At 31.3% G+C, this 17,559-nt stretch overlaps 1 protein-coding gene across 5 annotated transcripts in view; it reads left to right on the top strand.

Annotated features, from left to right (window-relative positions):
- Positions 1-17,300, top strand: part of LOC118202592 (alpha-N-acetylgalactosaminidase-like) — a 66,833-nt gene extending 49,533 nt beyond the window's left edge. For 3 of the 5 annotated variants that reach the window (XM_035374761.2, XM_035374762.2, XM_035374760.2), the window contains exons 6-8: positions 109-270; positions 6,096-6,293; positions 16,829-17,300. In XM_035374761.2, the coding sequence (XP_035230652.1) occupies positions 109-270; positions 6,096-6,293; positions 16,829-17,104 (636 nt within the window). In that variant the 3' untranslated portion in view covers positions 17,105-17,300. Of the gene's footprint in view, positions 1-108; positions 271-5,061; positions 5,205-6,095; positions 6,294-9,955; positions 10,062-16,828 lie in introns of those variants that run through there. The other 2 variants (XR_015038721.1, XM_085808286.1) reach the window with 2 other exon arrangements.
- Positions 17,301-17,559: the final 259 nt, after the last annotated feature.

Genomic DNA, 17,559 nt, shown 5'->3' with positions numbered 1-17,559 from the left:
TGTTGCTTTGATTTTTTTAACAGCTTAATTTGTCTGAAAACAATGATTTTGAGTTATGCAAATAATTCAACTCAATTTTTAAAATATATTCTGCTTTTATCTTTTAAGCCAAATTATTCAGAAATTGCAAAGCACTGTAATTTGTGGCGAAATTATGATGATATTGAAGACTCGTGGAAAAGTGTTCTTTCCATTGTGGATTTTTATGCCAGTCGCCAAAATGAATTTGCAGCAGCTGCAGGACCAGGACACTGGAATGACCCTGATATGGTAATACAATAAGTATTTTTATATATTCTTACAGTTAATCCATACCTGAAACATGTAATAAAGACATTTGTTTTATTTGATATTTTTAGGATGTGGAAATACCTATTCTTGAAAGTAACTACAGTCAAAAAGTCTTTAATACGAACTTGTCGGGACTTCGGCGATTCCGGATTATCGGTTTTTCCGGGTTATAGATCATCAGTTTAAATCTGGTAAGATGGCATGCAGAAATTATAAAATTAAAAATATGAAACCATAATTTATGTAATAAATAGCAATTTTGATCTAAAGGGTATCAAAATTTACAAAAAAAAAAAAGCTTAATATTTATTTGTTTACTTTATTAAACATTTCTTTCAATGCGTGCATGCGTAAAGCATACATTACGCATAGTCGAAATTAGAAAATTGCAACCAGAAAACTATTTGATGTGTGTTCGTGATATTTATAATGATGAGGAATTTGATTTAAATCATATCAAAGACGGAGTACATCGGGATGAAATACAGTCAAAAGTTGTTAATTCGGACACCCATAATCCGGAATGATCTATAATCCGGACCTCAAAGCTAAAAACTTTCTGCGCATGCGCATAGGTGTTTACGCGTGCGCGTAAGACCTTTACGACTGCGCATATGTGTGTGCGCAAGCGCAGAATACGTTTTCGCATGCGCGTTTTATGTATAACGGATGGTGTAAGGTAAAATTATCTAATTATCTATTTCAGTTAATGTTGATGATTGCTTTGTTCCTTAATCTTCGAATTGGATTCGGGTTATTATTTTTTGCATACTGTAAGAGCAATTTTATAAAAGTAAACTTGAATTTTCGATTATGTCAAATAGAATTTCTGATGCTGGAGCTCCCAAAGGATCTACAAAACGAAAGTATGTTTCGATGTCCATCAAACAAAAAGTGGAATTGCTGCAAAAAATGGATAAAGACATGAAGAAGGTGACAGAGAGGTTAGTGAAAACGAAAAAATTTGGATTGACAAGTTAGTCGGTATTCTCGTCACAGCAATTACGAGACTTGAACAGCGGAACTTTGTAACTGAACAAGAAATTATGTCTGTTTATAGAATTGAAGAGAAAATATTATCACATAAAACGAAGCAACTTAAACAACTTACATTGAAAGAAATGTTTAATAAAGTAAACAAATAAATATTAAGCTTTTTTTTTTTTTTGTAAATTTTGATACCCTTTAGATCATAATTGTTCTTTGTTTCATAAATTACAGTTTCATATTTTTAATTTTAGAATTTCTGCATGCCATCTTACGAGATTTAAACTGATGATCTATAATCTGGAATCGCGGAAGTCCCGACGAGTCCGGATTAACGACTTTTGACTATACTACATTTAGTAAGGAATTATAAGCCGAATAAAATAAAAACATCTGCCCTGAAGATAAAGATAGTGCTGACAGATCAACTTCCAGTTCATTGCGTGCCGCGTCGTTCCCCCCTCCCCCCGCAGAGCAGCGTGAAATTGATAAACATATTTCGGAATGGTTAGAGAATCAAAGGATATGCCTTTATCCAATTTTTGCAGCAATTCCACTTTTTGTTTGATAGACATCGAAACATGCTTTCGCTTTGTAGATCCTTTGGTAGCTCCAGAATCGGAAATTCTTTTTGACATAATCAAATGACAAGTTCAAGCTTACTTTTATAAAATTGCTCTAACAGTCTGCAAAAAATAATAAGCCGAATTCAATTAGAAGATTAAGGAACAACGCAATCTGCAACATTAACTGAAATAGATAATTAGATAATTTTAACTTAGCTTATACCGTCCATTATACATTAAACGCGCATGCGTAAACGTATTATGCGCATGCGGGAATGCGTTATGCGTTGACGCATGTGCAGAAGTTTGTAGCTTTGAGGTCCGGATTATGGACGTCCGGATTAAATACTTTTGACTGTATTTCCCTTAGTTATGTTTTAGCCTCTAAAAGTTGCATAATATACAGGTCAAAACGTGCCATATATAATGCAAAAATATGTTATTATACACAGGATGATATGAAAATACTAATTAGATTTTCAAATACTTTAACTCAAATTGTAGTGTTAAGATACATTAGTGCTTTAATGAAAATGATATACAGTAAAATGCCACTTAGTGCAGGGATTATGTTCCAACAAAGTAGAGCACTGTATGAAATAGCATTAAACAAGGCCATCTGATCATTTAAATAATGAGGTTAGGGCAAAACAGGTATAAAATAAAAAATAAAAAAATGTTAGATTTTGTTATTTAAGTTCATTAAATATAATCCTTGCAAATATTGAAATATAACAAATGAATATGAATTAATAAATAAAATGTTAAGTTTAATATCTTAGATCATTCAGATTTTTTCTGTATTTCCAGTTTCCTGTCTTTTTATCAAGAAGGTGTCATTTGCATTTTTCTTTTGCACTCAGTAAAAAAATTATAGATAAGGGGACAAGGCATCCAAGACACTCCACCCTGTCTTGCCTTTGAACACTTATCAAAATCTGCATCATTTTCAATAAATAAGTCCATAATTTCTGTTATGGAAGCTAAACTGGTTTTTAGAAATGCTATTGAAAGTTATTTTTGCTCTTCTTCAGAATCTCTATTTTTAATATTTTTGTGTTCTTCTTGATTTGCTGCTTTCTTGAGCTCATCATTAGAAAGACTTCCTGCTTTTCCTTTAAAACTTCTTCGAGATCTTCCACATTTACTTCATCTAAACCTATTTGTTTCGCTAATTCCACTATTTTGTTCATATCAACAACAGAATCTCTAGTGTCATCGTCCTTCTTTAAATCAGACCAAATGTTTTTCCATACCCCTTTCAAACATTTTTCCATTACCTCATTCCAAGCAAGATTTATGTTTTCTATAGCATCCATGATATTATAGTTTCTCCAAAAATTTCTTATTGATTGTTTATGATCTTCATCTGCCCTTGCCATCAAAATCCCGCCCCCTTTTTTTGTAATTGCTGCACATCAGCTAGTTTCAAATTATGCATTGGCCCTTGTGGAATATAAGTTTGAGGCAACTATTGTAAAGTATCATTTTTGTAATACATTAACTTGCATTATAGGAATGGGCCATAAAAATTCATGGCAAAGGGAAAGATAGGGACATTGTATTTCATATATTTCCTAAGGACAATTTGCTTTTGGTGAAAAAAATGGAACCGTGTCGAAGACAGGTTTCTATTACGCTGAACAAAGCCAAGAATTTGCAGTGAAAATTTTCTATGCAGTGATTATAAAGATGATATGAAAAATCTTATGCTTGGATTGGGGCAAAAGAAACTTAAAATCCAATACTGTGCAAAGAAAAGAAAAATAATACAGAGAGCTTTTGAAGACCACGCGAATTAAGTTTGAAGAAAATTCATTTTGAGGCCGTACCGAAAATAATGATAGAAATAATAAATCAGATGCAAATGATTTTAAAATAGAACTCACAAATGATGATGTAAATACTGCTGAATGCCATAACTGTAAAAATAACAAGAATACATTTTGATAACTTGTAAAAAACAAAGCCAGATCAGCATTTTAGGTAATTTATAATCATATATAATGTGAAAGTAATTTCATACAAAAAAGAACTTCCTCCTTTGCCTCTCATTTGAAAGATTAAGTAATTCTCTTTAGTTACTGTGAGCCAGATGAAGAAAAGGTAATGAATGACATAGTTTTTTCGTTCATGATTTAACAATCAATGTATGGGAGGGGGAACCTGCAACTTCTAATAACAGTAAATCATAGCATTCTTAAACTTGTGCAGATCTTTGAAGGATTTTAAAAATACAAATTATAGGGTGAACAACAGACAGGGAAGCAACTGAAAAGTGTGCAGAGTTCCGTGGAAAAGGACAGAAAGGCAGAAAAATGTTTAAAACACGACAGCACTTTGTTCAATGTGCTGTTACCATTTGTTGCACTTTTTCTCTATGTTTATGTTGCTAATCATGCAGAGTTTAGGTATACTATTTTTTTCTATGTTAATGTATAGTATCCTTTTCTATTTCCTTAAGAAATTTTGTTTTATGATAATATATTTAGAAATTAAAAACTTCAATGTGCATTATTTTTATGTTTAATCATAAAATGTACTATTGGTACAGCTGTAATACTTTTGCCTGAAAATTTACAATTTTTTCCTTCAAAAAGCACAAGCCGGGTCTTTTGGACACGGTGTGCATGCATGTGAAACTCGAAACAGTGCACATGCTCCTGGATCAAACCAATTTTGACCCACTGAAAACAAAAGCTCTCAATTTCAGGAGCTGTATAAAATTTGAAGTATGCTTGATAAATTTTGAATATTAGCATTCCTGCCATTGAACATTTAAAACCATACATGTCCTTTTAGGTTTGCCTGATGTGAAAAGTGTGTTTCGAAATTTGTATTAAAAAACTTACATATATAGCTGTCTTTATCAAGGTCTGTGCAGGTTTTGCCAAATTTAATCAAATGATATATCCAAATTTTGGGAAGATTTGATAGTATGAGGATAATTTTTTTCATTATTTTATTTCATGGTTTCATCGCTTCATGCTTTCATTTATTTCATTGATATTGTTTCTTTTTCTTCATAAATTCTATATATATTTATTAAAAAGTTTCACAAGAACAAAATTCTCATAGTCAGAAAGTGTACTTTATTGATTAATTTCTTAAATTAGTATCCTTATTCTATGACTATTCGTTCAAGAGAAGCTTAGTTATATAACCTTTTAGAAATTCCCTATATATTATTTAAATTTTTGTGATTGTCATTCCATAGGTGTCTTGAACATACCATATTTGAATTTGAGATAGGAGGTCCACAGTTTGAAGCCTTGCATCTGAAATTCTTCATTGTTCTGCTAATTTTCTCTGTTTTATTTTATGTGGAAATTTATTAATAAAAATCTGTTTTTAAACGAAGAGCACAAAATGTAATATAAAAATTTCAAGAAGAGTGAATTTTTTTTGTCTAATTTATTGCATTTTCATGTTTTTTTTTATATACAGTTAATATTGATATTTTTTGCAGTTATGCATTGTAATTTTGCATTATACACTTTGAGCAAATAATGGCCTGTGAGAACCTAAATTGTTCTCTGTACAATTTTCCAAACATCATCTGTTTGTAATTATTTCTATATGTAACTGATTATATTTTTAAAAGTGTTTGCATACGTAAAAATTTTATGTGTGGTTTTGTGAGGAACTAGTCATACTGTTTGGTTCAAACTTTTCACCATACCAGTTAAGTTTTCACTTTGTTCCTTTCAGAATTTTTTTTTGCAAACAACTATTTGTGACAAAATAAAATGAAAATAAAAAATAACAAAAGATTTACATGAATTATTCTGATATTTTTGTGCTGAATTTTGTAAAGCAGAAACACCATAACTGATTTATACTGTCAGACATTGGGACATGCATAGATTCCAGAAAATTTCCAAATTATCTAATTTTTTTGTGGTCAGGTTATAAAAAGTTTTTCTTAGGAAACAAATCTTAGGAAACAAATTTACAAAACAAATTTCTTAATATTGTAGACTTAATGCAGCAATTAAAAAAGAGTCTTTCATATGTTCATTTTATGTTTATTAATTTTTTGGAACTAATAAAATGATGAGAAGCAAAATTAAACTAATGAAATAGAATATTTGTGAAAATCATTTGAATATAGTAATTATTTCACTGTATGAAGTATAATATGTTATTGTTTATATGTTGCAATATGCTGTTCTTTATTGTGATGTACAGTTATTTATATGTTGTTTGTTGCAATTTATGTAATTATTAATGCGATCTTTCTCTCATCAGATATTGGCTGGTAATTTTGGTCTTAGCTTTGAAGAAGCAAAAGCACAATTTGCATTGTGGGCTATCATGGCTAGTCCTTTACTGGTTTCAAATGATTTAAGATCTCTTTCTCCTACCATAAGAGAACTACTCACTAACAAGGAGATCATTGCTGTTAATCAAGATAGTTTAGGAATTATGGGAAAAAGAATTTATAATGTAAGAATGTTTTCAGACTAATCTTTATATGGTTTGCATTTATAAAGCATCACTGAGCATATATTCATTCTATTTAAGCTAATATTAAAATATTACAGAATAACTTATATAATATGTAATATAATATAAACATTTTGAAATTTAAATGTTAGAAACATAATGATTATAATATGCATAAGCAACAGATACAAAGAAAGTGTGATTTAATCTTTTCTTGGGAGTTACCTGTTTGAGAATTTAATTTCCTTATTTTTATGTGAGCTGAGTACTTGACATCATGATGAGATTTTAATGCCTGTTTTGATTCATAGATTGTATAATTTATTATTTCTGTACACTTTAAATTAGAACTTGAAAATACCAAAATATCTTAATCTTTTGTAAAATTAAAATTAACATGCATGCATATATTTACAAAGAATAAAAACTTATATTTTACATGTTACATCATTAAAAAAGGAACTGAAAATGAGTTCCTCATCATTAATGAAAAATTATCAATGCTGCTGTCTACAGTAAGGAGAAGAAGGAAAGTTCACAGTGTGATGCAATTATATTATTATAGAGAAGGAAAATAATTATAACCATATACAGTTATCATAACTCAAATATATTAACTTCTTAAATTTCATGTTCTTTATTCAACAAAAATTTCTTGATGCTGGACACTCACTGTGAAATATACTCTTCAATGAAATATAAACTGATGAAATACTGAAGTTTTCCTACCTTCAGCTTCATGCAGTAAGCAGTATTCTTTATTTGCCAATTACGTTCAGATATGTAATTTGTATAGGTGATAACACATGATTAGATAATTGATAATTAGTAAGTGTGCATATTATGTATATGCATATTATGCATAGGGACACAAAATATTTATGTAAAACTTTTTGACAGCTTAACAGTCAACCAGCACTTGCACTGAAAAACAGACTGATGTAGTGGTTTCATGGCTGTGCATTATTGGTTTGGTGATACAATATGCACTTTCTACGGCCCAGACCTTGTTCTGATTCACAAGGTCACTAACACAGCTGTACGTTCATGGATGCTATATGACACAATTATTAACCATACTAAGAGATTGTGCTACAAGATGGCAGCAAAACTAGCAAAAGCCAGGTCTTGCACAAATAATAGAATTTTATTTTTATTTTGCAAAACTTTCATGAAACAATTAGAAGCCTATTAAATAACAATGATTAAAGACTATGTGCACAAATTAATCACTCTGAGAATGTAATTTGTTAGGGCAAAATTTATACTAATACTTACGTCAAATACACTCTTTTTCAAAAAAAAAAAAAAAAAAAAAAAAAAAAAATCAAAACACCATGAAGGAAGTGGTTGTTTTTGATGAAATTGAATATGTGTATAATAGCTCATACCCAGATAAAAAAAAGATTAAAAATTAAAGGTCATAGTACTTGTTCGCGGCTCACTTTCACCCATTGAGTGTTTAAATTAGTAGTTTTTCGAACTACCCCTGGCAGCAATGCATGTTTGGATTTGTCAAGACAAGGAGTGGTAGAGGTTACTAATGTCATCCTGCGACACATTCTGCCAGGCATTCATCAGTTATTGCTCCAGATCTGCAATATTTTGTGGTGCCCAAATCTGGTGGCCTACTATGTCCCGGAAATGCTCGATTGGTGAAAGGTCTGGTGACCTTGCTGTACAAGCAAGAGTATCAACCACACGGAGACAGTCCAGAGATATGCAAGCGGTATGTGGTCTGGCATTATCTTGTTGGAAAAGGTCCCAGGATGGTGTGCCATGAAGGTTAATGCAACCGGCCGCAGGATGGTATCAACATATCATTGAGCTGTTAAAGATGTATGGAGGATGACTAAATATGACCTGCTGTCATAAGAAATAGCACCCCACACCAGGAATTATGGCCGTATGCCTTTGTAAAACAAAGGCTGGTTGAAACCCCATCCTCTCCAGACATGAACACAGTGGTCATCTGCTTCAAGAGTGAAGGCAGGATTCATCACTGAACATTATACAATGCCAGTCTGACGGCAGCCATGCTGATCAGCTGCGGCACTACTCCAGACGACTCTGCCGATGTTCTGGGGTCAAAGGCAAATGTCTTAAAGGCCTTTGTGAGCATAACCGAGCCTCAGACAAATGACGTGAGATGGTAGACGGTACCACGGGAGGTACACGCTTTCATTCTTTTGTTTATATTTTCATTAATCTACTTTAAGATATATTACAAAGGATTGGAAACAGTTAAGAGATTTGAAGACATTACTTTCCCGAAAGAAAAGTTTAGAGAGCCACAAGAGTCAGGATTGAAGTTAAATCATAAACGAATAATACTTTATCCTTTATTTTGCATGGTTGTTCAAAAGCAACATGTGTTTTCACAATTTGCAGTTAAAGAATTAAACTGCAATATTTATTAGCAAAGCATTTCTTTCATTGGCTTAATGCAACAAACAGTGAAGCCACTTTTGAAATTGTATGCTCTTTCAAAAAAGAGGGTTTTCAATAAAAAGGGGAATGAAAGCTTTGCTTAGAATGAGTATTTCTGACGAGGTGTATATGTTTGTCTAGCACTGTTCATTCAAACTTTTTAACATTTTTGAATTGGGAAAGTTTTCACCTTTGAATGTATTATCAACCGAGAAGACTACAATTTTAGAAAAATAATATGCAGAAAACATTTCTTTTAAAGATGGGAGACTTTTCAGATTTTAAAAATGTCAGAGATGATGACCTTAAGTATACCAGAGTTCTGTAATTGCAGATTGCCTGAGGTTTATGAGGTTCAGAACCTTCTACATGTCTGTCTTTCTCTATAGCCTCAAGTTATATGGGCTAAAGAGAAGAAAAATGAGATTAAGTATTTTAATAAAAAGAAAAAAAGATGAAAATGATCATAATTGAGTCTTTATAAGTGTTTGGATTACAACAAACTTATGGCATCTCATCTGAATTATATATGCTTTGCATATTCATTGAGATTTAGCTATAAAATTCATACTAATAATCTGTTTTGAAGAAAAATAGTTTTGCTACAGTACATAAGAAAAATTAAGTAGCTGCTTGAAAGTTTTGGTTTGGAGTAGAAAAAGTGAATTCCAGAAATCAGCTTCAAAGTTCTTAATAGGAATTCTGAGTAAAAGAGATAAAAATTCGAACAAGAGACAATGTGGCATATTGTAATAATGAGAGTATTTCTAAATACTGTCTCACCTGTAGCTGTTAGATAGAAAGGAGTGAGACAAAAATTCAGACTTCAACAGTATATTAAATATTTTAACTACATTTTAACATACCAAGCAGTGATCTTTTAACTTCAGTATAGCTGTTTAAGTGAATGGAACTGCTCACCTGAAAATATGTTGAACTGTTTACATATTGGAAAGACATGGAAATATTCTAGAAATCAATTATTTAGAATTGAAATGTTTTAGAGAGCACAGTATTCATCTATCATTATAACTTGCAAAGTGTTTTATGAATTTGAAGCAGGTACATTAAGGAAATGACTACATTATACCATATTATACACTATGTCTTCAAAAGTTTTTATCTGGTGTTTATTTTCACAACTGTTGTTCATAAACATATACATTCAAATATAGAAAACACAGACCTGAAATCGTCAACAACCTTGTAAAATGTAAAAAATTAATTTATAGGTTCAGGGAATTGCAAGATGGAAAATGAAATCTCGAAGATAAGAGAAATACTTACCAAATCATTTACGTCATGGTAAAAGTTTCCTTTCCTCCAGTGTGCCTCCAGGTAAAGAAGCAGACGATTTCACTCAACTTCTGTTTAGAGTTCATGATGCACGTGGTTGTATTTTTTGAGCTTTTATTTCATGAAGTCGTTTAGTGCTCCTGTTTTGTTATTTAATCTGAATTTTTGTACATAATATTAAAAAAATAAACTTTTAATTTCAGGGCTTATTAATGCAATTGTCATGATTTTACTGCTTGCAGTATTAAGAAATGTAAAGCCATTGCATAGATGGTAATGTAAAAAGTGGAAATTTTAGAAAAGATGGAGTTACTCCTGAGTTTATAGCAGAATCGTATGTAATTGTGACACAGACTGCATATGATATACGGAAAAACAAAGAAAAGCTGTTGAAATTTTACAGCAACAATGATGCTAACACTGGAATCCCAAACTGGAAAGCTTTGCACAAGGCGAAATCGGCAAACCCAGATGCCGTCGTGTACGAGTTGTTCTGGCAGTTGCGGAGTGATGGAGTACTAATTTTAGTATCCCTCCTGAGAGAAAAGGGAAAACAGATTCATGCTGATTTAAAAATAGAGGAGACATGAGATTTCAGCAGTGATTGGCTGAACAGATTTAAGCAGACACACGGTGTACATTATCTGAAAGCCTGTGGGGAAAATTTTCAGTAGATAAATATGCTGTAGAGGAATTTATTGATGAATTTTCTGTGCTGGTGGCAAAATAAAATCTTATCCCAAAACAGATTTTTAACTCTTTGCGGCACAGTGTATCCAGTCTGGACACACCTAAAAATTTCCTTCTGTACGCACAGAAAAATTGAATGAAAAAGGATTTATAGGTTACTCTGAACCTTCTTTATTTATAGTAGATGGCAGCTCAACACAAACCAGTCCATATATTTTAGCCATGTTTAGTTTTTTAAGACACTCATTTTTCAAAGAAATCTTCCAGATTCTTTTTAGGCTATAAAAAGAATTGTTTGAAAAGAAATTTCTATGTTATTTTTTGGCTGTATGCTAATCTCTTTATTCTATATTAGTTTTAAATTTTTACCTTGAAATTTTGCCCAGACCGGGCTCACCGATAATCTAGGACAACTGAGAGTCTGTATTATTTGTTTCTCCGCATCTCATCGGTCAATTTATTGACAATTGCTCATTTCAGCACTCTTTTTGAAGCTCTATTCAAGCAGTGTGCCCACTTTGGACTCACCCACAGAATTAAAACGATAAGTGCAATCTTCACAAAGTTTTACTTATGTATTCCTCAAGACCTAATCAGACTGCCTACCTCTTTCTTTTTAAATCAAAACTCCAACTTTAAAAGGTAGCAAGCCGGAAAGGGTTAATATGGAGGAGACTGGACTTTTTTGGCAATGTTTGCCAAGAAAGACGCAAAGAAAATGCACCATCATGGGGTGAAAGAAGCCAAAGAAAGAATTACTATTTTAGTATGCAGCAATACAGCTGGAACTTACAAATGTAAACTAGTCGTAGTGGGCAAGAGCACCTATCCTAGAGCTCTGAAAGAAGTAAAATCTTTAGGGATTTATAGGAATAATAAAAATTCCTCTTTCACAAAACAACTTGTCCAAATGGTTCATGGAACATTTTGTTGAAAAGGCTAAAAGGCACTGTAAGAGTGTGGGGTTGCCATTAAATTACAAGATTTTACTGTTAGAAAACTTTTCTGCACTTCCACATGCAACCATTTTAACATAAGATAATGTCATGGCCCGTGTTTTGTCCCAAATACTATATTGATCCAACGAGTGGACTAGTGCCTAATACACAGCATTAAGTGCCACTAATCGGAGTTTCTAGAAAAATTTTTTTTTCAAGAAATCAGTCTATTTCACTTTGTGATTATAAAAAGAATTTCACCATCAAAGACTGCATCCGTTTGTTAGCAGAATCATGGAATTCTGTTTCCTAAATAACATTTGTAAATGGCTACTGTAATGTGTGACCATTTTCTGTGTTAATTGAAACTGAGAGCAATGACAGTGAATTTTCTGGTTATAGGGTCAGTGTAAGCAAGGCTAAAGCAAGAGAATTGCTCCTGTATTTGAAAGGATGGACAAATGAGGAGGCTTTGCAAGAAGATATAGTCAAATGGACGATGTGTCCAGTTAAGTCAGAAATAGCATATCAGGTGACCAATGATGAAATTAATGGCTGTGTTTTGAACTCATCACAGCAAGACGATTCTGACGCTGCCACAGATAGTGAATTTGATAGGAGTGAGAAAATGTCTTTTAATGAATGTTTTGAACATGGTGAAAAATACCTAAAATAATTAGAACAACAGACCTGTGACTTAGAGCAAGAGATGATGACTCTGCATAATTTACAAAATAAATTTTTACTGGAGCACCCTAAAGATTTAAAACAAACCTCTGTCAGAAAAATATTTGAAACCTGTTAAAAAAATGAAATATATTATCCCTTATGTTCCTTATTGTAATATGTCTTTGTTACATATGCCCTTATTTATTTTGCACTTTTAGTCTAAATATCATGATTTATCTTTTCTGTCCTGAAATCTGCAAAATTCTAAAATCCCCAAAACCTCTGGTTCCAAGCATTGCGGATTTTGGGACTTCTAGTGTATTTGTAATTGCAAAAGTGCCTTAAATATGAAACATTCATGTTTTCATATTTTTAAAGTAAACAAAAACAGTGTAAAATATTAAATCTAACTTTTTACACATTCCTCCTGTTGCTAAGCATATATTTAGGGAAATTTTATACTCATCCTAAAAAACTTAAGTACAAGTTGTTTAACTCCTGTATGACAAAAATTGACCATTATATCGAATTTCAAAACTTGTGATATTTGATGTCATTTTGAATTTGCGTTTGTGAGGTCAGTAAATAAATAGGTATGGATAATTGAAGATTGATTTCCTTCCCTTAAATATCATTCAATGATATTCTTTTGTGCTATATTAGTAATGCTAAAAGTAAATAAAATTCTTTGTTTATAAATAAATAAAATTCTTTATTATATTAAAACTGAATAAAATTCTTCATTTATAATTTTTTTACACTTGGTGTGCCAAACGCATTTTTAAACAAGTAATTTATGAGTTTTTAAAGTCTAACAGTACATGAACCGCTTTCCTTACAAATGCTTTGAAAAAAATTGCAAAAAATCATCACATTTTTTAATTTTATTATTAAATACAAAGAAGCGAAACAAAACAAAATATGTAGGTTTTTATGTTGAATTTAAAATTTTTTACATGTGTAAAAGCATTTAGTTTTAATATTAGTTTACTATCCCGAGTTATCTCGGGCAAATGAAAAAATGTTAAATATTAGTCTTTGTATGATAGTTTTTGAAACAAGGGACAACAGAAAGTGATACCTGGCATTCTATACACTGGCAATCTGGTTTCTTTTCTTACTGGCTTACCTCTGGAATCTCTTTTATGGCAGCACAGAGTACACTATTTCGTTGGATTTAATTTTTTTCAGTAGCAGGAATAACATCTGGAAAATGTCCACCTCTTCATAATCACTATCTAAAAAATCATTGCTTTTGCTATCTTGCATCATCGCCATTATTTTACTTTTTTTCAACACAACTATCCTTCTTTATACATTACTAATCCATCTATTCTTTGTTTTACTGCCTCACAAATGGTTCAGTTTCATCAATGCAGGATACAGAAGATAGGAGGTATATCAGTACAATGTGCATATGAACTTGGATAAAGAAGAATGAACTACCTAGACATGAGCTGAAGCAAGGATCTACCTGCATAAAGTGGTAATATGCATTGGTGTCATTCATATGGATATTCCTTTAAGAACCTTTCCTGCTAGGTATAAGGATCACTGCAAATCTCTATCATTAGCAACTAGAGCCATTGACAAACTTGGTGAAGTCTGAGCTAGATGTTATTCAGTTTCCTTATAGTAGTATATCCACTAGTTTTGAGCAAACAGCCAAAAGCTAGTGAAGCTGGGGTTGGAATTTTTCCTTTTTTTTTTTTTTTTGTTTTTGTTTAGTCCAGATTTTTCACTAACAGATGGTCTCATTTTCTGGTCAGACATCTGTGCCTTTGAAGAAAAGACCTTCACCAAAAATGAGATACATGAATGGATTGCCACACATCTTCACTTCTCAAGGGACAAAATCATAGTCTGCCTGAATGTTGACGGAAAGTTGTTGATATGAACAGTGACTATATTTGCATCGATCAGCTTTTGGTTTTATTCAGAATCAAAATCCATGATAATGCTTTCCCCCCCAGAACATCTCTAAAAATCCAATATGATTTAGAAAAATCACATAATGTTTAAAAGTAATTATGTATGTTAATTTATGGAATTGAATAGAGTATACTAATGATATCAGGAATCGGTTTCTGTAAATATTTCATTAATGTATACTAAAATATACATGAGAAAGCATCAGTATGCCAGAATCTTAATATTAATATTTCATAAACATTTCTTTATTGAGAGGAATCTGAATTTGAAAAAAGTTAAGAAATGTATGCTGGCGAATTGCAAAACATTTGAAGTTTTATAAAAAACATGAAGCAACCGAAAATTATAGGTCTTTTTAGGAATAAATGGTATCCAATTTGAAGAACTTTTCAGCTCCTTTATAAATTTATTTAAAGGAAAAAGAATTCAATTTTATGATAGTCCTATATTCATCCTCAAATTTCTGTTTTTCTGTATATAAGGTGCTTCAGCAATCTGCAAATACTTAGCTCTCTGAACTGTTATAGGAATCACAACTAAATGGTTAGCATGGGTACAGTAATAAATTTATTGCAGCATGAATTTTTGTGATTATTTTTTTGATATTATTAAGAATTTCACATATTCTGCATATATAAAAAAATATGCAAATTTCAGGCTTATTTCTTTTATTGTAATTGGATTTTTTTTCATATTAAAATAATTTTAATATTTTTGCCAAGGTATCTTTACTAAAGAATGGTGACAGGAATACAGAAGTTACAAAATAGCAGAAATTATATCAGAGAAAATGTGTTGGTATAATGCAGTGGATCAACAAATTTTTTTATTTTGATTACATTATGACATTGCCAGAATTTGTTAGATTTATAAATATATCAATTTGAAAACATATGTTATATGATAGTTATTCATGTCATTGTTTCATATCTGGGATGAATTTCTTAGAGATGTCAGTCTAAATTCTCAGATGCAGGATATTTGCAAAACTGTCTCTGTAATCCTGTTGTGGGAATGTTAGCTGAAATTGGTGAAATCATTTGTTCAAATTGTATTTCGTAGTTTTTTCCTGATTTACCATATGACTGCCCATGAATTTTGTCTTATTTCTGCAGCCTTAAATATGGGTGACTTTTAAGAAGTGCTACCTGTTGAAAGGTATCAGCATAATGAATGGATTTTGCTTGAAATGTTCATGTGGGAAAAGGAGCATACGATACATTAATCTGAGCTAGAATTTTCTCAAAACTGCAATGGTTCATTTAGATTTTATATCTTTATTCATTAAGGAGATAGCAACCTATGAAGGTAATCTAAATACGCTGTTTATGCTATGCTGTCATTCTAGGTGACACAGCATTGACAGCGACTGTCTAGAAACAAATTCATATTATTATTACAAGACAGAAGATACTGTATTATTGTTAATGAGGTTAACAGTATTCACGTCCACACCTCAAAGCCAAGCTATTAAGAAAGAGTAAGTGAAACTGGATCATTGAAGGGCAAACCCCACAATGGACATTCAAAAATTGCTATGAGGCAATAGTCATGCAGTTACACTGCTGTTGTGAAAAATCCTAAATATAGTACTTGTCACGTGCCACTGAGAACAGATGCCACCAAAGTTCATTTTTATTGTTGTTACACCCAAATGGTTCCTGGAAAGATTCAACTCATAAAATAATGGTAATATGATAGATGCATCCATTTCACAATATATGATAGACAGGGGATCTGTTATGAATCTTTAAGTTGTAGTTGAGGATTCTGTTTAAAGATGTTGTAGAATTAACAAACTAAACCATAGATACTGGTGGGACTTCAATCCATCACAGATAAATCCCATCAGAATCATGTTAAAATGCTTTGCCTCCACTTGTTTTGGTGATTTCAATTCATTCTCGGACCACCAGCACTGTGCTAGATCAACTGCAATAAAGAAATAAACCATTTACATCAATTTAATAGAGAATTACCTTTTTAAGAAACGAAGATATTAAATTGCTTGCAGTCGGTTGGCAAGAGGGGTAAAAGTTACTTATTTTGATACTAGATTTAATACCTACATTTTTTCTTTCTCCGGATGTTTTCCACTTGTTTAGAGAAGACTGAATTTATGTAATCTTTTTCTACTTTGATCACAATTATAAATGTTCAGAATTTTTACTGCCAGGGTAAATTTTCTATATTATGCAAAATATAAAGCAATGATTTACTGACATTATAATTTATATTTATATTGGCAATTTGTTGTAATTGATCATTGACAATACCCTGTTCTTCAGCTCTGAATTTAGCATTTTTATCCTTTGTTAGTTCAGTCAATGAATGAACATATTACACTCAAAAAATGTAAAATGAAAATGAAGGTGGAATCATGTATTTATTGTGAGGAAAGATAGTAAAAGTGTAGACTTTATTCCAGATTTTATATTTCTGTTCTAAATGGGAATATCTAGCCATTGTTTACTGTATTATTTGTTTTAGCGTTTTGTATATTTGTTGTATAAAGTAAAATACATTTTAACTAATGTGATATTTTACATTTTAACTAATGTGATATTTTATATTTTCTAGAAAAGCGACATAGAAATATGGAGGAGGCCAATAAGTCCCATCAGCAGTAATGGGAAATATTCTTATGCTCTAGTTTTTTTTAATCGCAGAACACTAGGAGGACCGACAAAAGTCACTGCTAATTTAGAATCAATGGGACTTGACAACTCAAAGTGCTATCTTATATATGATGTTTTTCTTGTTGAAGACGTGAACAAATTTTGTCCTTCTGATAATATAACTGTAACTGTAAATCCATCTGGCATAACAATGCTTAAAGCAAAAGTTATCAGTTAGTTTTTGTAATCAGTTTCTAATGGAAAACACTTCTTATTTATTTATGGCTATAAAATTTACATGAAACTGAATGAAATTTTTATCAATTTCCTGTTGATAATTTAACATAAATCATAAATATAATTATGTAAATATATTTTATTTTAGAATCAGAGAAATGGAACAATTTTGATAATAAAATAGAAGTACTGTGCAAGTTGCCATATAAAGTTTCTTTATGAAGGAAAAATGTGAACTTAGACTGATTCTTACTTAGTTTATAACGTAAATACATAGCATAGAAATATGCAGTTTTCAGTTAAACACATAATCAAACTATGTACATATTTTTTTAATATTTTTGTTGAATGAGACTTTCAACGTAACATGTACTAGCTTTTTAAAAATAGATGTTGCATTATAATATGAAATTTTGTATGGTCAATAATTTAGTTTTTTAAAATTTTATTATGCTA

Source organism: Stegodyphus dumicola, chromosome X1, assembly GCF_044657685.1.
Source record: "Stegodyphus dumicola isolate Sdum_Otavi_A_Nest chromosome X1, ASM4465768v1".
Lineage (NCBI taxonomy): Eukaryota > Metazoa > Arthropoda > Arachnida > Araneae > Eresidae > Stegodyphus > Stegodyphus dumicola.
The sequence above is the reverse complement of the archived record's forward strand: the minus strand, read 5'-3'. Positions and strand labels throughout refer to the sequence as shown.